Raw genomic sequence first — 22689 nt, 5'->3', positions numbered from 1 at the left:
GTCAACGTAAATAATGAATTAACCCACATAGATGAGCAAGTTAAAGAAAATGATACAATGTGAACTTAATAACACGTAAACGGAGACTATTGCAGTCATTCTACTGCATGTGAATGAAATAGGAAATAGAACACTTCAATAAAACTGTTTTTTTTGGTAGTATCCTTATTAAATATTCATGACTTAAAGATCGCTACTGACATACTTCACTACCGGGGAAAGGATTGCTAATGAGTGTTGTTTATTAGACGTTTGTTTTGATCGTGTTGCTTTTTTGTATACTTTATTTTTATCCAATCTTACACAAAATACACCTGTACGGGGATCAGCTGTCTAGACGGTTAAAAAATTTTGTTGTGTTTTTACAATGTTACAAATCATTAGAAATGTCGGCACTCTGACACTCAAGGAAATAAGTAAATGAAACGGTAAATGTATGAAAATCTAAGCTTTATAGGTACTAAAAGCGGAATTTTAAAATGTAATTCGTCGAAATTGTATAATCGATATAATATAATAAAAATAATTATAGTGTTGGTTTTGTAAAATATACACAATAGTCAGCTTCTATAAATATTATTCCTTTAGTATAGGCTTAAAACTAACTTCTGGACCAAGTGGCGAACAGCAGTGGAAAGATTTGTCTGAAGTACTTGTATAGAGTAGGGAATTACAAAGTCTCATCAAGACCAAGTGCATTGTAAAGCTCCGGCAAAGAAGTCTAATTCATTTGTTAAAGCACCGCCCTGATAAAATATTTTACGAGTTTCTAATAATAGGTAATAGAATAAATATATTATTGTGTTTCGTTTTATAAAGAATTACATAGTTTTTTCATCGATATGCCATATAATCTTAATTAAGAATAAAGTTATTTTTATATTCAAGTTAAAATTTGGTTAAAGTCTTGGATGTATTTATGTAACCGTCTTAAATTACAAAAAATCAGTGACACTTTATTTTTTCAGATATAAATACAACAAAATCTGATTACATGATATTTCCTATTCGTACCATTTAAATGATATAATTTTAATCAGATTGAAACATAGACGTAGGTTTACAGGGTGGGGGCTGCCCCCTCCCAATTTTGAGAGGCAGGGGAAGGCAGCATATGCTTTGAACCCTCCCCAACCCCCACCCCACCAAAAAAAAAAAAAAAAAAAAAAAAAAACCACAACTGATTTTATGTCAGAAATAACAGTAGATAATGTAAAAAACCAATTTGAAACGGCATTACGATGTACCGAGAACGATTTGATCTTATGTCTATTGTCAGTAAGGGGATGGTGGAATTTGGGGTTTTTTTTGGTTGTCGAAAAACAAAATCAGGGGAAAATATGAGTAGGTTTAGCTGACTGACCGCCGCCCCCCCCACCCGCTCCATTGCCCACTCACTTCTCCATCCAACTTAGAAATCGCTCCTACGCCAGTGTGAAATTCATAACAAGAAGCCACTGACTCAGATAACGTAACTGAACTTAACGATATGAAATGGAATGGACGCATTCCAGTGCAGTCATCATAACTTTCTGTAGCTTTAGGTATAATCTCACCGTCAGTACTAATTGTTTGATCGGATTTTCAAAACTCTCATTTCTATGATAAATATTTAACGTCGTTGATCCTTTGATCGTTATATTAATACTTGAAGTTATGAGTGGATATGTTAAGCCAATATGATTTCCTTCGATACCATATCGACATACCGATATTTCCATCTAACTAGAACTGTTTTGCTATTTTAAACCCATCACGTAAAATGTGATTAGCAACTTTCTAATTAATGGTCTTGTGAAGGTTGTGTTTTAGTGAAACTTCTCTTTTTTGCTTGGTATTGTCTTTTGGTTGCAAATGTACATACATATGTAAAGAAAGGAAAATGATCATTTTTCTATAACGCGGCCCCTCCAGACACACTAACGTAACGTAACTGGCAAATTGCTTGTCTGGCGTATACATGCGACTCGTAATTCACGTAATTCACCGGTTTTTTACAGACAACCACGTGTGCGTTGAGATATATTTACGTGCAAGGAATGCCGAATTGCCTAACGTGGATACATAATCACGTGGAAATTGTCTAGTGCTATTATGGGGGCGCTACCTTAAAGGTTGGGTCCTACCTAGCTGCACGGCGGGAGTAAAGCCAACAGAACAGTCTTAACCTACAGTGTGCTGCCGGCAAGTGATTTTGCCTATGCGGCCAGTGCAGCCAAAGATCAGCAGGCACAATCATGGTTTTCACTATTCGCTGTCCAGTCAGTAAATTGTCAGCGAACACCACTTTTAATAATAAGTGGAACTGTCTAAATTGAATGATGGACCAGTCCAATTTAGAAATTTAGCAGGGCAAAGGTTAATAACATTATTTACCTATCAAGTAGAGAATACCTAAATCTTCTTTGAACTTGAAGACACGTACTCATCCTGCTTAGCTGCACAAAATTTGCAATTTCACTTATATCATTTATTTCAATTACACACTCAAGTGCAGCCATTTGCAATTAAATGTTGTGGTAAGTGGTTGCAATAAGGAGCACAGAGATACACATACCATAACGCAGAAGAAAAACCGGGCTTTCCATTCATCAACCAATCAAATCAGAATAACTGTAAACACTGGGGTTAACTCGGGTCAAAGGGGGTAATTCAAAATCAATTTGTTTTCGCTACTTCAGAATTTAATGAAAGCCATAACGGAACAGTTGAGATTAAGGATATAGTAAATTTAAATTTTATCAAAATCTAAAAATGAATCATCTGATATTCCTTTCAATTCCCGTGATACAGCGGAAAATTGAATCAACTTGCTATCAAAATTGTGAGACGTAGAAGTTTACCTATTTTCTGAAACATCGGTGTTGTAAAAAATGGTCCATGTGAGAATGAATACAGATGAATAATTCAAACGCACCTGAGAATAGGTCAAAGGACTTGTAGGGCGAATATGATAAAATGATGAATGAAAACTATTCGGTGCAAACATTGCAAAATAATGCTCTAAATAGTCCCGTCTTTGTAGATGAACAAAAGAAAAGTGAAATTATCCTCAACTGTGACACAGGTACACAAAGAAAAGAAATCGGAATCGTGACAAAATTTATTGCTACTCTAAAGTCTTACGGCAGAAAGTGCCTAACAGACCAAAAGAAATGGTTAAAGTTACACGTCTATATGTGTAAAAGCTGATGATGTACGCAGAACTAAGTATGGGTAAATATTAGAGACTAAAGTGTGAGTAAATGGTTAGGTGAAGCGGAGAAAAAATACAAATGAAAACAACTGGAGTGGAGGGACGAATTATAAACAAAAGCTACAGAGGTGAGAGAAATGTGAGTAAAAGCAAAGAAAACAACACAGTATAAGCTAAAGGATGAAAACGAAGAATACATGTATGCTATAGGGGAGGAAAAAACATGAGTATTAGTATAAATGTTGATCTGACAGAAGTACAAGATATATAAGTATAAAATGAGGATTTTAATCAGACTGTGTTAATGTTAAAGCAAGGACGAGAAGGTAATATCTAACAGAAGGAATGAATTGGAACCAGGGTGAAAATATGAGTACAGGCCCCTGTTATCTTTATGTTTGAAATTGGAGAACAACATTAATGAAATGCAGGTGCACAAGATGTTTTAGAAAAGTAGATAATGATATTAATATATATGACAACAAGTCATGTCAAAAATGAATAATGTGGTATCGGGGTCCTCTGACAGGTCAGCTGATTTACATACATGCCTTTGATCTTTGCCGCCTTTGCCCACAGTTTGTCAAATCATACGGCAAATCAAATTTGTAAAGGTATACTACACCTGGAAGGACGAAGTAGTGAATGATATATTCATATAAGTTCTGGCAAATTCAACAACGTGGATGGCCTACCTACTGTTAATCTATTTATTGGTTCTTGGTCTTGTTCGTGCAGTTTTAACCCTTACCCGGCAAAATTTCTATAATGAACTTGTACATCTTTCAATTTGGACAATACCATTAACTGTTAAAAGGAGTGCTTACCAAAAACATACTGACTGAATGGCGAACAGCACGGATGTGCAGGCTGAACATGATCTACACTGGTCGAAAAGGCAGAATCAATCGTGTTCAGCAAGACTAGGGTTAAGTGAGATTTCGCTTCAACCAAATTTTCACTTTGTCTTTTGTCAACATGGTAATATCACAAATTAGAAGAATATGGCATTATTTGTGAAACTGATCATTTTGAACCGTCTTCCAGTAAAAAAAAAGAATATTATGTCGGATAATTTGGGATGAAAACACGTGTACATAGTTTGATTTGGTTTCATTATTATATTATGTGTTTGCTACACGGTATCATACATAAATGATGGTTACATAGTATCTTGTATGTTCAACCTGTCTTTGAACTGCCGATTTAATACAATAATCAATAAAAACTAGAAATAAGAAAACCTATTTACCTAAGTTTACATATAAATATAATGAAATGTATGCAAGTGTCCAACTCCCCATATTAATAATTTCTTTCTAGGGCTACTGTTCATTTATTAATAAGGCCAATAATGTACAATGTAACATTTTAACTTGCGGTAAACCTGGTAAACTCACTTTGCTTTAAAAGAGGACAACAGAAAGTTACAAAGGTCACTATAGGTCATGATTATGTATATTGTTATTGTACCCCTTGATGGACTCATGTCAAATTATGGACGTTCACACGTGCTCTTGGTCAAAATTCGGATTAGCGCCGCTTATTTAGTTTATAAGACGTTTCTCCTGTTCGATTTAATTTGATTATAACAGATTAAATCTACTGAAGCTTGCTGTTAAGTATTACTTGACTTCTTTAATACCTCTTGGACTAACTAAAGATAAAGTATAATACAGCAGTTTCGTTGTTTCACTAACCTTTCACTATGAATAGTTTCAATTTTTATATTCTTTTATAATGTTACGGTAAACTTTAACACAATGTAGAGAAACAAAATGGTGGAATTGACTAATATATGTCTTAAACTTACCTAAAACAAATGAACGAAAATACAAAAATAAATAGTATTCCCCACATGTCTGTAGGCATCTTGATGGACTATTTTCTTCATTTGTTTCCTAGATAGTGTGCAATTTTCCTTATAAAACCCTGCGATAGCAACTAGTAACCACATGATATTTAAACCAAATTGATATACCCAGTAGGTTTCATTGCAAATATTACATGGGGGACAAAACTAAGTGGGCAGGACAGTAATTCTGACCTCTGTTAGGGGGAGTGAGGTTGAGCCTATGTGTAGCTATTTTAGATGAATTTGCAAATCATTAAAAAAATTCAGTTCAACCAATATATCAGATGCATCGTTCGTTATCTTCACAGGCGTTGACATTTGTACCCTGATTGGTTTACCTGATATGTTTAACAGCCAGGTAGGGCTTGATTAAAATCTGCTACGCTATACCGCAAACACATAAAACTTTTATAAAATGTGCCTTCGTATTAATAAAAAAGTATCTATAATAAATTTGTCAACTTTTAATTTATGTATTGTGACGAGTGTGTTTTTTTCTTCTTTCATGAGCAGCCACATCAGCATACTATTTTCAGTTTCAATTCATCGGAGACATAAATAGTTTTACATAAAAATATCACAGTTTTTGCTTCCATTCAAGGCCATAGAAAAATACCAATTTTCAGTGTCCTTTGCTTTTTGCGTATCTGAGACATAAATTACAGCAAATAAAAAAATGCGGTTTACTACATAAAATTCAGTTCAACAGCTTTCCCAGCTCTTAACAAAATAGGAAAGTCAACCTTCAAACGGAAAAGACGATAGTGTCTGCGCTGATGTCATTTATTTCTCCACTAAAAATCTCACTGAAATCTATCAGGAAGCAACAGCGGAATGGAGGTGGTATATTTATCTTTAGTCCATTAAATTTGATAGAATCCGCGGGGGAGGTCGTTATTTTAAACATTTATTTCAACAGTGATTAGGCTACCGTTATGAACAGTCATCGTGAACAACGTTGAAACAGTAACTTGCTATCTCCGTAAAAAGAAGAATTCATTTTAGTTTAAAGTGCAGTATTCTATCAATCTACTTTGATAAATTGTCAGTTCTATAAATCATTGAAATGAAATGAGCAACTGAAAACGGTTTAGTGATAAATGCCTATATTCAAATTAAGATTGTTAAATGGTTAAAATTTCAACTGATATTTTAGGCGTAAACGTCTTAATGTTAATCATACACTGGTGGGGTCCCAAGCATTAATGTATTGTCAGTACATTATTTAATAATTCATTTATCTCCTCACAATTTGTGATAAAAACCTTATGTTTTAAAAATGTTGTGTTTAGATAAAACCTTAACTCACTCATATCTGCTAAGGGTAATCATATACACTTTCACTTTTTAGTAACCAGTTTTACAATAATTCTCTATGTCTTTGCATGTCCTTAAAGTACACACAAAGGGTCAAACAACGCGAAACCACCGAGTCTTTTAACGTGTATGACAGGGTCGAACAACTTGAAACACCGAGTCTTTAAATGTGTATGAGAGGGTCGAACAACTCAAAACACCGAGTATTTTGAGTCAAACAAAATGAAACACCGAATCTTTCAAGGTATATAAGAGGGTCAAACAACATGAAACATCGAGTTTTTCAAGGTTCATAAGAGGGTCGAACAACATGAAACACAGAATCTTTCAGGGTGTATGAGAGGGTCGAACAATACAAAACACAGACTCTTTCAAGGTGTATGAGAGGGTCGAACAACATAATCGTTCAACGTGCATGCATGAGAGGGTCGAACAACATGAAACACCGAGTCTTTCAAGGTGTATAAGAGGGTCGAACAACATAAAACACAGAATCTTTCAGAGTGTATAAGAGGGTTGAATAACATGAAATACAGAATCTTTCAAGGTGTACGAAAAGGCCGAATAACATGAAACGCAGAATCTTTCAACGTGCATGCATGAGAGGGTCGGACAACACGAAACACCCAGACTTTCAACGTGTATCATTTAGCAAGTCAACGTGTTGTTTTGTTTTGCTACATTTCTTCTCACACATCAACTTAACCAGAAATGACAAATTCGAGGCATTACTTTCTGTTATGAAAGAAAACCTATAAGAAACATTGACTTTTATATGCCAGCCATCAAGAAATTTCACACATTTCCATCTCCAATATCCCAACAATAATTTGTCCGTATGGACAGTAATCACTTTCAGGGAATCTACCATAGAGTTCGGGAAACAGAAACATATGAAAGAATCCACTTGCAGAATATTTTGGGTCGGAGTGTGTTTTCTTTGTTTCTGTTGTCCTTTTCATCTATTTATTAATTTATCATTTCATACAAATGCTGTTTTAGGGACTTCTTTTTTATCTGTACTTGATTAGAACATTTTCTGAGGGCTATCTAAAGCATGGTTCATACAGTATCTGTCATTTATAAAGAAGAGGTATTTTCCTTAAATTTATTCAAAGGTCGTGTCGTCTTTCTTTGATTTGTAGAGCAAATGACAATATTATAAGTACGATTTTTTACTAATTTACTTTTTTTGCTCATTAAATAACTAATGTTAATGAAATTGGCGATGTAGTTTGTTAAATTCGTGTGTGTTCTTGACGAAATATATTTCCTGATTTGCTCTGTTGCACAATAACCACATAACACTGGATTGTGATAGACACTCATTGCAGGTTGTTACGACATTTATACCTTGACGAAACCTGGGATAACCCTACACGCGGTTGGCCTCATAATTGTGGGCTTAGGTTATTATATGCCAAGTCCTAAAATCAAAAGATGAAACGAAAGCTGAGGTATGAATGTCAAGATGAGATATGCTCTTCAGCTGTTTTCTCCACATTTATCATAAAAATATTCTACAGACATATATAAGCAACATTTCCTATAAAATATTGTCTTAATGTCTACCCTTTGAAAGATAAGCTTTTCTGATGTTTTGATATTACACCAGTCTATCTCAGCTCACGTGAACGAAATACGAATTGTTTCAAGTTTGTATATCCACTTGTCATACCAGAATTAAACACGAAAAAAGTTTCATTTTCGCTGTGCGTATATTTACATAAATATGTATAATTCTTGATAGAATATATAAACAAAACCTCCAAAAACGAACACATTGTGGTTATTCTGTAACTACATGCACATGTTTCTGAACCGTACCTGAACCTTCAAATAGTTTATCAAATTATACGTTTGGGCCGTTATTTTGTTGTTTTAGCTATACTGCACCGTTTCTAGACCATTACTACTAATTGCGTACATACAATAAGTGATAAACCAGATCAATCGAAAAAGATACTAAAAATGATAAAGCCAGCATATAGTTCCTAATAGATAAAAATCAAATTAATTGACTTTCAATAGTCATATTCCCGAAATGAAAATGAAAAAACTCTAAACGGCCTAATGGCATTTAGACTAGAAGTAGTTGCATGCTAATCAATAAAATACAGTTTTCAGTAGTCTGGTTTTAAATAAATTTGAAGCAAATTAAACGAAAAACCCCAAAACAACAAACTGCAACTGTTGCTAGGATACCATTGTAGCAATTTCAAATTCCAGTAAAATACTTTACCTTCCAAACAAGTTTCAGGTGAGGTTAAAGAAAGCCTAAGACAACAAACTCTAGCTATATCTGGTGTTATATTTAGTCTATTAAGAGGAGCAGATCTAGAGTGTGTTTGTGTATTAATGTCAACAGAAGCATGTGTCTGCAGGGTGATGAAGAACATTTGCTCTCACCACATCTGCCGAGTGATGATTGACATTTCACGTGGTAATTAACTTCCAAAAAGGCACCCCATATCCTCACTGTACCTCAATACAATAGAAGTTGCATTCTTATTACAGCCCACTTAAAAAACATTACCTTTTAGCCTGCGTGCGGCAAGTGGTTTTGCCTTTGCGACCAGTGCATACCAAGACAAACCGGCTGATCATGGTCTGCACTGTTCGCTATTCAGTCAGTAAAAGTTAAGTGAACATCCCTTTGAAGAAGAAGTGGTACTGACCAAACTGAATGAAGGACCAGTCCTTTTTTAGAAATTTAGCAGGGTAAAAGTTAATAAATATATTTTATTAGAGTCATTAAATAGAGTCATCGCACAAAAATCATGGCATGGATTTTTTTTGCACATTTCGTTACCTCTCATGAACCTAGTCTGCTATTGCTTTCTATGCCAACTCAGATTTTATGTCTTTAATTATTGGTGGAAAATGAAATTATTATTATTATTATTATTATTATCATTATTATTAGTAGTAGTAGTATTGTTATTGTTGTTGTTGTGAAAGTATACATTTATAATAGTATGCATTTATATTTTTCCAGAGGGTTTTAAACTAAACGTCATTTCTGCGTGTAAATGTTAACTAGTAATTATAACGTTATGTGCTTCTAGTGTCTATAATATTTCTTTAATCTTGACATAACAAAATATAAAAGTCCAATTGATACAATGGCGCTAGGAAAGGTAACACTACGCTGAAAACACTTTTTTATACAGAGTTGCATTTATCATTTTCTCCTCTTAATTAATTATTGCGATAAAAAATGAAATTATACACTGATTTGTTCAGTTTGTAAGAGTGCATGTTTATAAATACAGAAGGAAGCGGTTGGGTAATATTTATTCAAAGGGTCAAAAGTGATCAGACAGTAGCTTTTGATGTTTTTGGAGAGATGCATTAAACCTGACAGGAGGTGAATCATGTTTAACATTACTCTGACACCAAAACATTACGTAATAACACATGACCTTGTGACATAAAACTGATGAGTTTTCTTAATGTTGATTCACATCAACACACATGACAGTTGATAAACAACCAGTATGTTCCCCACAAAACATGCTCTGCATGACTATCAAGCAAATCAGTATTACTCAAGCATGGACAGCAGTCGAGCGAAACAGTTAAAAAATGTCCCTTAACTGACACCTTAGCATGTTATGTATGTACTGGGTTACAATTATTTGCAAGGAGCAAACTAGCTGAATCATATAAAACAGCTGTATTTATTCACAGGGGCAATGCATTGGATTCAACAGTAAAAATATAAACGTCACAATTCTCATACAATCAGAAAGTTAATACTTAGCTGATTTAAAATAACTTTTTATCACAGAGTTGCATTTTTTATCAATTTTCCTCTTATATTAGATTATTGCGAGTAAAAAAATGAAATATACACTGATTTGTTCAGTTTGTAAGAGTGCATGTTTATAAATACAGAAGGAAGCGGTTGGGTAATATTTATTCAAAGGGTCAAAAGTGATCAGACAGTAGCTTTTGATGTTTTTGGAGAGATGCATTAACCTTGACAGAGGTGAAATACATGTTAAACATCTACCTCTGACACCAAAATATTACGTAATTAACACATGACCTTGTGACATAAAACTGATGATGTTTTCTTAATGTCTGATTACACATCTAACACACATGACAGGTCTGTATAAACAAACCAGTATGTTCCCCAGCACAAAACAGACTCTGCATGACCTACAAAGCAAATATATTTACTCAAAGCATGGCAACAGCAGTCGAGCAGCTAAACAGTTAAAAAAATGTCCCTTAACTGACACCTTAGCAGTTATGTATGTAACTCGGTACATTGTTTGCACAGGAGCAAAGTAGCTGAATCATATAAAACAGCTGTACTTTATGTCACAGGGGTGGCACCATGCATTTGGTTCAAACAGGTAAAATATATGAAACGCTCAACAGAGTTTACATCATAAATAAAATGTTTAATACTTAGCTGATTTTCAAAGCAATTTAAAAAGTTTTGACAAAATGACAAAAAATGTAGATACGTCATGTCGAAGGCAATTTAATATATGGAAGAATGTTTTCCTATAACGGTAACTAATTTCTGTATCCTTTATCAACGCAAATAAAAAATCAAATAAGTACCTCAGCAATGGTATTATAAACATTATGTCAAGACAACCACAAAGAAGAGCAAATCTTAGCTATGGTATTTAAAACATTATGCCAAGACAACCACAACGATAAACAAAACAACTCAAATCATGATCTCAATGCCGCAATACTGATAACAGAGACAAAATTGGCGAATGGATGCACAATACAACAGGTAACATATACTGTAGAGATCAAACATTTGTCATATATAAAACATCAGAGGGGGTAAACTCATGTAGGAACGCATTGTTACATGATGAAAACAAATACCCCATGCTGCTTCGATTTTTTAACATTTCACTGTTACTTTCATTGATAGATATAATAGATGAACACGTCATACTTTCCAAAACTGGAAAGATCTAGCTATCTCGGAACTTCAAACGGTTTCATTAGACAAATTTATTGATAAAGCAAAGATGTTATAATCCTCGGAGATTTCAATGAGGATTTTTGCTGTCATTTCTGACTGCTCGGCGCACCTGGCCACGTTCATAATTTACTATTGTCGTCATTTTGAATTGATACTAATCTCCTAATTTGTATTCTAGTGAGGAAACTTTTTCTATTGAAAACGTTATACAGGACACAAACGTTTCACTGCCAGAAGAAATACATGAATTTTAGTACACACTAACGCTCTACTTCTGAATGAATCTAATTGGAACAGATGGAGTGACACCATTTTAGTAACTTGCACGAGAGCTGCTTGAAACGTTAAATATAATTGTATGGTACTGTACAAACTTAAGCATGCCTTTGTTGATTATTTGACCGAAAGTTTTGTATCTAAAGTATATGTTGAGTCTAAAAGAATTTAAGTCAAATGTCATTTTCATATAGAGGTTATGACGAAACAATGAACGGATTATTTGAAAGATAATAATAGAAAAATGCATTTTGATACTATATGAAACAGTAATTTACTGTTATCAGTTAAGTTTTGAAGTTGAACATAAAGCTTTAGAACTTTCAATAAACTTCATTTGAAGATCATATTTGGTCTTTTTTTATCAAGTATTATACAACCTAGGAAGCTAAGATAGGCGGTTACAAAGGCTACATTGTATCCGCGTCAAAAAGATCTAGAGTCAATGGGATTTTGGGTAGGGTCTTATTATTGTGTAAAGCAACTGGGTATCAATTAGCCAAACGAATCTACAAATAAGAAGGACAGCCAATCTTGTATAGACGGAGTGTAAAAATTCGCAAATTATATACTCTGATTTTTTTGTAATATTATGGTAATTATAGGTCGCAATCAATTAAAATGTCTAACGTGCGGTTTCAATTTGCCTTTCATAGAATAAATTCTTTGAGCTTTTCTTCTTATGTATAATTACTTTTAAGCAGTTCTTAATTAAATTCAAACTGACATTTTTTTTTATTTGATCTTACAGTATACAGTGTCTTTTAACATTCTATTAACAAGTTACAAAAATACGGCCAAAAAACTTCGGTGTTTAGAGTCGGTTTATGTCTCAATTGTAATAAACTTTTGAATTGAAACGATGCTTCACAAAAATGTCAGGCTTGTAACATCTTATATGTTACTTATACACATTTGTGGGGAATTCACCAAATCCTTCAAAAAAGATACATATCAAAGCTATTTCGGAAAACAGTACCCTTTTATTCAAAACGACGGTTTAAATTAATCAAATCATCACGACTGGTCGACGAAACACAATGATAGTATCTAATTATCAATAGAATAGGTCACATGTACACAAAACTAGTCTTGATCCAAGAACAAAACTGAATCAGATAAAAAACAGAAGCTTAGATAAATTAGTTTTGTTTCTCGAAGCGTGGCTGACGGTGAAGACTCTACATAATTAATGACTATAAATCAAAACGGTGAACAAATAACACCTGGGCGTCATAAACAATAATATGCCGACATATTTCACACACTACTCTATATGTCTTCGTCGCAAGGAAATAATTCAGTTGATTCTTTTTGAGTTAAAGTAACATTTGTGACCATATACTGCTGTGATCTAATGTCAAGGCATAGGATTCGCGGTCGTTTACGATTTTTCTGATAAAGTCAAGGTTCGTTTGTATCATAACAATAGAGTTAAGATATTTTGTAAAATTAATTAGAAAAGCAATACATGCATCCAATGATAATTGTAGAGATCATTTGGCAGCAGGCTCCTGGATGTAATGACAAGAACACTGTGGCATGTAACTGTGTGCGTGTGTTCGGGTTTAACGTCATTTTCAACAATTTTTCAGTCGTGGCAGGTAACTGTTTCCAGAGAATCCCAACATACAAAAATTTTCAAACATTTATTTTTCGGACAAACACTCAGCTATAAAAGATCCTTGAAACAAAGCAGTAATACTAACAACCCTTTTGTCTTTTATTCTATGGATTTGCCTTCCAATCATTCTTCTATATCAACGATTTAACCACCTTCTTGGTAATATAAATCTGTTAAAATATATCTGATTCTGTTGAACGTGTATAGTTTGTAGCATTTCTCATTCATAGAGAACGCGTCAATAAAACGGAAACACACGCTGGGCCTTTAATCGAAGATTTTCCATTACATCACGTAATAAGTCGAATTACAAATGACAACCGGTTCGACCTATCCAAACAGTCTGTAAAAAAGCTATTTCGTGACTTTAGTTTAACATATTTGACTTTAGATATATGTTATCACTAGCGCCGCTGTGGAAAAAAAATGGATTTTGTTGTTGTATATCAAACTGCAAACATGAATTTACAGACGTATGACTGCGTGCCAACTCGGCGTACGCTAGAAACTGCACTGTTGCATGATTTTCACGTTTGTAGTAAAATGTATCTTTCTCGAATTTGTTTTCCATTGTAAAATAGTCTGTAGTAAAATGTCTGATTTTTTCACCGATTTTGTTATGTTAACTATTATTTCGTAAAGATTGACTGGCATGATGATTAGGGGTTCTTGTAAAACTAGTTGCTGCTTCCGCGTGACAAAGCCCTTTTAGAGACCAATTAAACTGTATCCAAAAGCTAATGGCATAGTAGAGCGATTAAATTGCACTCGGGAACAGTTACTACAAGTTTGGCATTCATAAAACTGGAAAACATCAAATATTAACAATGCTAACAAACCCGTTATTTATGGTAACTTTATCAGTAGTGCATTGTTTCCAATAAAGTTATTTTCCTGATATGATGAGTATATTTGATAAGTATTCGATTACAACTAATGAAAGTAGAATGATATTTTGATGTTTTGCGAATAAGCTTATCGCTTGTGAGAAGTTTCATTCAACGGCTTATAAAAGATAAAACGAACCCCTTGGAAGGCATGAGAATTGAAAATGCGTTACTTATGCTTAAACTTTGATACCCCTTTAAGTGCAGTCATTTATGCATGTAATTTGATTTTTATGACATGGCCCTGGGTAAAGAATTTGACGATGAAAATTTATCAGAATGAAATAGTAATCGAGAATAAAGTGAACAGATAAAATTTCAGCGTTACTATAGACTATGAAACTGGCAACATGGTGTAGCGATATGGGTTGAGGAAAGATTTGTTTGGTCTAAATTAAGAGTGTCTTGTCTCATGAACTTCTTGTTTAATACTGTAACAGTTTGGGAGCATTTCCGACATATTTTGCAACATTTTTGTCGGTGGTAGTTATCAATAACAATTTTTGGTAATATATAGCTCATGATTTTGGTGACAGGTCAATAATGAACAGATAAATGAAGTGAAAACATCGGCACTTATGGTTCATGAAGAAAATCCCCTTTACAAACAGAAAACGATTAATCACTACCTATGTACCTACATGTATAATTTATTTTAATAAAATCCATGTGAAACCTAAAATGGCTTCTTGAGAACTGCTGGTTTTACCACTATACCAGATCCACATTGTGGCATACCTACATGGTAAAAAATCATTCAAACCATTGTCTGATATGTGGAACCGCAGAATTTGATGGAAACCAGTTTGACTTTTATTGCGGGGCATTATGGGTGTTCAGTGCCAGGATATGCACTAAAACTTGTGCACGCCGTATGCATATGTCCGGAGAAACATGCTCGACTAATTACTTGACATGGTGAATGATAACGAAGATCGAAGTAATAATGATAGATCAAAAGAGGCGTAGCCACAGGAATTTACAAGAAGCAACAGCATCAAGGTGGTCGCTAACACATCTGTTCAAGGTACCTATTCCGTTGAATACAATTTCCGCTGGATTTGATGATGTGTCTATTGCAATTTTATGTTTTTGCTGAAATTTGGATGAATCTCTTATAATATTGAGAAGGTGTTAATTGATTTGATATCAGCCGGGAAGAAATGAAAGCTGGTAATTAATTGGATAAAAGTAATATTTTAATCATATGGATTAAAGCCGACATTAAATATATAGAAATACAGTAAAATGTTGTAAATAAAGCTACAACGCTGTGTTTAGTTAGTTTAAAGTGTTATGCAGTGCACATATTATGAATAGAATTGTAAAAATTATGATGAACGTAGAGAAATGAACAATTGAAAACAAATGTTTCGATCGTAAATGTATGAAATGCAATTCAAGACAGTTAGATAGGAACCTACTTCGGAAGATCTCACTATTTGTCTAGACTAAATGTTTAACACGTACCAAGTACAAGGCGGAAGAGCACGCCGACGCCTTCCTGGAGCAAATAACAGACCGAAGAATAGTGCGCCGGTACAAGTTAAGAGGGCCTTATCTTTGGTCCGATTTTAATGCATATTTGACATTTAAATAAATCTGTCTTTACAAATATGGCATTAAGCATGCCTACTTTTTCCGTAAAAAATGTGAAGATGTTTTTGTGTCAACATTTACAAACGATTCAAATTTTAAGTGCAACTGTTTTATGTTTTTCTGAAATCTTTTTAAAAAAGATAATAAGGCGCGGACGTTTTTTTTTACACAGGTTCACACAGGAGATTTGAACTTAAGTACTTCAAATATAAATTGATAACTGAAACAGGGCGAATTTACGTCAATGGATGAGAAAAGTGAAGCCCAAGTTCTGCTACTGATGCTAATACCCACTTTATGAGCTAAAATAGACAGGCGTATCTAAATGAGCCGCACCATGAGAAAACCAACATAGTGCATTTGCGACCAGCATGGATCCAGACCAGCCTGCGCATCCGCGCAGTCTGGTCAAGATCAATGCTGTTCGCTTTCAAAGCCTATTGCAAGTAGAGACCGTTAGCGAACAGCATGGATCCTGACCACACTGCGCGGATGCGCAGGCTGGTCTGGATCCATGCTGGTCGCAAATGCATTATATTGGTTTTCTCATGATGCGGCTCAAATCATCGTTAGATGCAGCATGAATAATCAGCTACAATAGTGACCATATTCCCTGGTATTTTAAGTTTTTTAGGCAAAAACAGCAGTTACTGTATTTACTGTATTTATTTATTTATATAATCTCTACATGTATACATATAAATGTCAGTTCTATACAGAATTATAAGAAACGTATGTAGACATACTCCAGGGAAAATGCACATCAATTTCAAAGGCAAAAAGCATCGGTTATATGGCAAAACAGCGGAACACGTAATGAATTTCAAGTTAAATATCATGATTTTTTGTTTGTTGAGGTACATTTTTTTCATTTTCGAAAAAACAACATTGTCGGGCAAATATTCGTAAAACAAAATACTCTTTAAAATGTAGCTGAATTCTACTTTTTTGCTTGAAAAAAAGTAATGTTTTTGGAAGAGGGCGTTATATAATCGAGAAACACATTCTTTGCAATACATTATCGTTTATATTTTGACCTATCTAATGTTAAAGTGATAGTATAATATACTAGAACACTTTTTGCCATTATGAATGAGCCTTTAAAGTCCATGACAAATAGGCAAAGTTTTTTTTTTTCAAAGCACATTAACAATATTCAGAAGCCACTAGTAAGATTTTCTTTTCGCTAATGACCGTATTTATGGTTTCCCCGACAATAAAAGAACACCCAAAGTATCATTCAACTGTGATTTAAACAAATATTTGCTACGAATTCTCTGCGGGATGTTCTCAGTGTTGAAAATGTTCAAGTTTTTTGATAAATGTAACGAGTGTCTGAAGTAACAGCTTAATCTCAATTAGATGTGGAAATATTTGAATTATGCTCAATAATGTTTTATGAAATAAAAAATAATCTCAGAGTTCAATCACCTTTTTAAATCGCTGAATAAGCTTTATGATTCAATAAAATATCAATTGTATCTTTATTACATTTTAATTCTAAACCTTTCATCTTATGTTAAGATGGAATATCTCTCTTGCAAGGCGATTATTTTGGAGTACCAATATTCCTGTAGTGTGTTTTCTATATATATTACAAAAATTTTTGAACTTTCTACATGTAACAGAACTTCGTACTTTCAAATCGCTGTAAGTCTATCTTATTTAGCGAAACTTTTGGCTGTAAACCTGTACATTAAGTTCCCACATTCGTCCACCGGCAATATCTTAATGACTTAATTAATCATTCATTAACCTATACGCTCCCAAACCTTAATTTGCAAATTGAAATACAATACTGGCTTATTTAACCAATGACGTGATATAATCTATATATGAGCCGCGCCATGAGAAAATCAACATAGTGACTTTGCGACCAGCATGGATCCAGACCAGACTGCGCATCCATGCTGTTCGCTAACAGTTTCTCTAATTGCAATAGGCTTTGAAAGCGAACAGCATGGATCCTGACCAGACTGCGCGGATGCGCAGGCTGGTCTGGATCCATGCTGGTCGCAAAGCCACTATGTTGGTTTTCTCATGGCGGGGCTCATATGATCTTAAACCATCATACTGGTATTTCATTTCGTTTTTGTTAAATACAGCCGTAATTAACTAGAGTTGATACTTTTCGAATGTGTGCGAGTACGGGTACCTGCATTTCAACCATGTATATGCAGGTTCATTTACTGTAAAATATAACAGAAAACAAAATGCGGAGGTGTATGGAACATCAATTTTTTCAGCAAGAACGATGTTCTCGTGGTTTCTAAAAGAAAATAACTTACAGTCGCTGTAGCTGTGGCATATTTGCAAATAGAAGATCGGGTACTTGTCTTAATTTGTTACGATCCAAACGTCTGAAAAATAAAAAAACAACAAAAGCTTTTTAAAAAATCTGTAAAATAGAGTAAACACTATTATGATCAGGGTGTACTATCAAAGGAAGTGTGCATTAAAATGGTATGAAAAACATAAATAAGACCAAAGAATTCATATCATGGGGGTTGACATGAGACAACCGGAAAAATGAAAACCTAACAATATGTTTTTAATATATATGCATATTTACCAATTTAATCAGAATTAACGTTTAAGGTGTGTAAATTGCAGTCATGCACTTTAAATTGGATGTTGCAGAATTATCGTATCTAAACGTCAATTTAACGGATAATTAATTTATTATGTGAAATATTACGTGAGTTTTATTAATCATTTCCATGTTCTAAGGTAATACAGTACGATTATGAAAATGCTCGTTATATTTAAAAGTGCATATCGTTATTATTTATGCAAGAATTTCTGCACGTATTTTATGTTTTTACTACTTGGAAAAGTACGGTGCCCCTAAAGTGACATGTTACACACTTTTTTTTCCAATTAGGTAATGTGAGACAAGTTTTTATTTCGTTTAAACGAAAAAAATTAAACGAAATAAGTTATTTCGTTTAAACGAAATAAAAAAAAGTCTCACATTACCTAATTGGAAAAAATGTGTGTAACATGTCACTTTAGGGGCACCGTAGAAAAGAATTGAATTGTTATCATTTCAATTTGCGAAGTGATGACGTCATTTAGAACAATCAGACGCATTGCAAGTTCACAGTATCCATACTTGTAGGCTTGACTCAACCCTTATATTTACCATTTCCAGTATTTTCTCTCAGAAGGTAAAATTCTTGCATCCGACTATAGACTAATTTAACAATTAAATTTAATTGGAATTTAGTAGCGAAGATTTCTCACGTTCTGTATGAATGAATAAAAAGTAACTGCAGAAGAATCGGAGATTAAATTTTAAATATTAATGGGTCTCGGTTTCCCGCATATATTTTCAAATGTCTTACGTGAAGTGCCTTTAAAGCGACTTGGTCGCAAATACTTTAGTATATTTCATAAACATTGTTTAAAGACGTTGTCTTGTTAAAATGGTCTTTGCAATATCTCATTGCCATTTCTTAGAAAGAAATCTTAAAAAAATGAAATACTCTATATGGGTATTGACACCAAATGTCCAGAGTTCCAAAGTTGTAAAACTAAGTCCGTTTACCAGTCACTGAACTCCGGCAACTGATTGGCTGGTGTTGTTCTCAGTCTTGAAACTGACCAATGAAACAAATGTATAGTGTGAGACTGGTGTCGAAACTCAAGTTTTTTAACGTCAGAACCCGTTTTCGCTACATTTGCCATTTCACTGTGTTAGAAAATATGTTTGAATATGCATCGCGAGTATGATGATTCCTTGTATCTGTTATTAGTTTTCATTTTAAATGTTTAAGATATAACGTGTACATAGCTACGATTATTATGCACGCTTTAAAATATAATTTGTCATAACATTTTCAAAATTGAAGCATTTCAACATTTTTGACAAGTGTTGATTTACATAAGACACACGAAATGATGTCCGGGGATTCTAAAGAACAGACGCGCATTTGTTTTCTTTTTGATATGCTCCGCATTCCTGTTTGCAGTGTTCTTTTAGGTTCATGTTTTGAAGTATGCCTGCAGAAAAAAGCGTTTCTGACACTACGGTTTTCATTTGGACCATATACTGAACATTTTCACTCCATTTCTGACTTGCCAGCTTTAAGCAAAGAGGACTGCTGTGGTTAGCAAAAAAATGTTGAAAGCGAAATCTTAGACAACTGAACCAGTTTCATTAAGGAAGTGAGCTGAAACTCTCGTATTCTGAGGCGTTATTGCAGAATACTGGCGCTATGAGATTAGGGATACCGTTGTATAATTAATTCTGCAGACTTGAGAGGAAAATAAAGCAAGCATATTGCAATGCGAAAGAAAGAGCTGAGTGGTATGAAACGCTTAGAAGAAATTTATCGTATTATGCCGCCGAGTAATTACAAATTATGAGTGAAATATGCGAAACCCTATGAAATGAGAGACGAGATAACGCGTACTGGGGAAAATTCTAAACGTTTCTACCACAGGAGTATACACTTTGAGATTTTGAAATTTAATACCCCTGTAGTAAAATACTGTACAAGGTTGTCAGAAATCTATGTGAGTTAGGTCACAACATACATTTATATGTAAAATCTGTACTATTTAAAATTTGTAAAGAAAATAATAACGACAATTTTCAGTGATTACATAAAACACGCATTTTTGGAACCGACAGTGCTAAATCGTGCTAGACCATCACGTGATATTGTAAAATACCAAGAGAAGGGTCGGCGCTGCACTGGCATTTACCTGCATGTTGAACTGAAAGCCTAAAAGTTTCTGGCTTTAAATCTAAACACCTATTTATCTGTCGGTGGCTTTACATCTGAATATTTAACATGTACGGCATGTGTTGCTTACATTGACTGGACAAAACAAATGTATACCAATAAATTTTCTGGCGCCAAAATGTGAGAGTTTTGGGGCTAAATAAGGCGATAAATATAGCCCATTATCGTCTGGCTATATACGGTGTTTATAAATAAAGAAAAACCTTAACGGCTGATTTGCATAGGTGACAACAACATCAGCCGGACAAAGGACATGCTCGGTCGCAATGTTTACAGAAATTTTATTAGTTGTCACATTAGCAGCGTCTACCAGGTATCTGATAAACAGTTTGAATGGTGACGGTACACGCATTACTTCAATATATTTTTAGGGGAAAAAAATTAAACATTATTCTTACAGTAGCATGCGGTATAGATTGCTTTGTTTGTCTTTCGTTTGCCATTAACAAGACTTAGTACTTATATGTTGTTTCAAAATGGCAACTAATATGTTGTAAACTAAATGAATGATGCATTCTTTTTATGGTCTGTTATGTTTCGTGGCACTACTTTACTCTTGCATGCGTACAAAACCTACGTTTAAATATCTTAACTGTACACTTTTATACTCCTTCGCTTCAATGTGAGCATCCATGAATATGTCATAACTATACTTGGAATTTATTTCAATAAAAAAACTTTGCCATATTGCAAAATTTTTTGTTGGTTTTGTTGTCCACACACTTAAAACATCTCCAGTAATAAACTGCTGTATTTTATTGTCAGAAATTTTAAGCTTGGTTATAAATCTACTTGTACAGAACAACGCTGTTGCGAGAATTTCTTGTTTAATATAGTTTTTGACGGTTTTATTACATTTTTGTCCGCTTTTGTGCTCTACTAATTTTGAGATTTGGCCAATTTACTCATATTTATTCATAAAAATGTAGTTAAAACACAATTTATAGGCCTATAAACGGTTAGCGTCAAATTGTCATCATACCAATTTACGTTATTTCAGAAGCGCAGTTTTCGGATAAAGTAAGATCCGTACAACTTTCAATTGTCAGTAAAAGAGTTTAACGAAATGACCAATACAATATTCCATGCAATTTGGTTTGTACAACAATGTGCACAACAGGTTGAATAATCTTGCATATTGTATATTTTATGTTGTCATTGTGAGCAGAATGTTCACAACTTAACTACAGAAGTTTTTATTTAACAGGAAACTAAGCACCGAAATACACTTTTATATATCGTATCATTTAATAAATTCTGTATTCGTGTTACCGACTTGTTCACGAGTAATTGCTCGAAGGTCAAGGTCACCAGAAAAGTGGCGACCTCTGGCGTCTTTTAATTACTTGTTACTATAAATAAGAGTAAACATATGAACGCAACAAAATGCCAAAGAAAATTTAATAAAAACCACCGTTACCAGGTGAGTCCAAGCCAACATACAAAAAAAAAAAAAAAAAAAAAAAAAAAAACACGATGTAATTCCGGCTGGTAATGATTCGGCTAATTGCTAAAAACAAAAGAGAAACAATGAATACGGAACGAAAAGCAGCTATGCAAACACATTGCGAAATTTGATTATTTTCCTGAAGGTGGAATAAAAACGGCTCACAAATATCGAACATACGTTAGGGTTGATGAGAAAAACACATGTGAATTCGACATATGAACACGACACGCTTGGCATACGGCGATGCGAAATACCTGATAATCCTTGTAGAATGCACTGATTGGCGCAGGTATCGTCGATAATCTACTATAAAATGGTCGCTGTTTGATACAAAATCCCATCCTGATCGAGTCATAATGAGTTTGGCAGAGCTTCATGAACATTGGTATAGAGGGAGGGGTAGAACCAGGGAGATCGCATTGTGATATCAAATTTATTTGAGACATAAAACGCAAAATAAATAACTTCTGACTGTTCTATCGTATAACCGTACTCAAGTGAGATTTTGTAGCGTATATGAAGTAAGTAAGAGCACTTAAACTAATTACATTTAATGGTATATATTAATGGCTCATCTCCGCATAAGCACACTGCACATTTATTTGCTAATTATTAATTGCATTTGGGATTTTAAGCGTGGCGATAAGCACAACACAGGGTAATGTAGAAACAAGATTGTGCTAATGTTGGCAATAAAAGTTGGGCTCATTGATAAATGGGTGATTTTTCTGTTAATATGTAATGATTATACAGATTTTCTAG

General features: G+C 34.0%; 1 protein-coding gene across 3 annotated transcripts in view; it reads right to left on the bottom strand.

The window, feature by feature from the left end:
- Positions 1 to 22689, bottom strand: part of LOC123546209 (protein slit-like) — a 94267-nt gene that overhangs the window by 52023 nt on the left and 19555 nt on the right. For all 3 annotated transcript variants that reach the window (XM_053551457.1, XM_053551459.1, XM_053551458.1), the window contains exon 4: positions 18012 to 18083. In XM_053551457.1, coding sequence (XP_053407432.1) covers positions 18012 to 18083 — 72 coding nt within the window. The remainder of the gene's footprint in view (positions 1 to 18011; positions 18084 to 22689) is intronic.

The sequence above is a fragment of the Mercenaria mercenaria genome, chromosome 9 (assembly GCF_021730395.1).
Source record: "Mercenaria mercenaria strain notata chromosome 9, MADL_Memer_1, whole genome shotgun sequence".
Lineage (NCBI taxonomy): Eukaryota > Metazoa > Mollusca > Bivalvia > Venerida > Veneridae > Mercenaria > Mercenaria mercenaria.
This window is presented reverse-complemented; position numbering and strand designations above follow the sequence as displayed.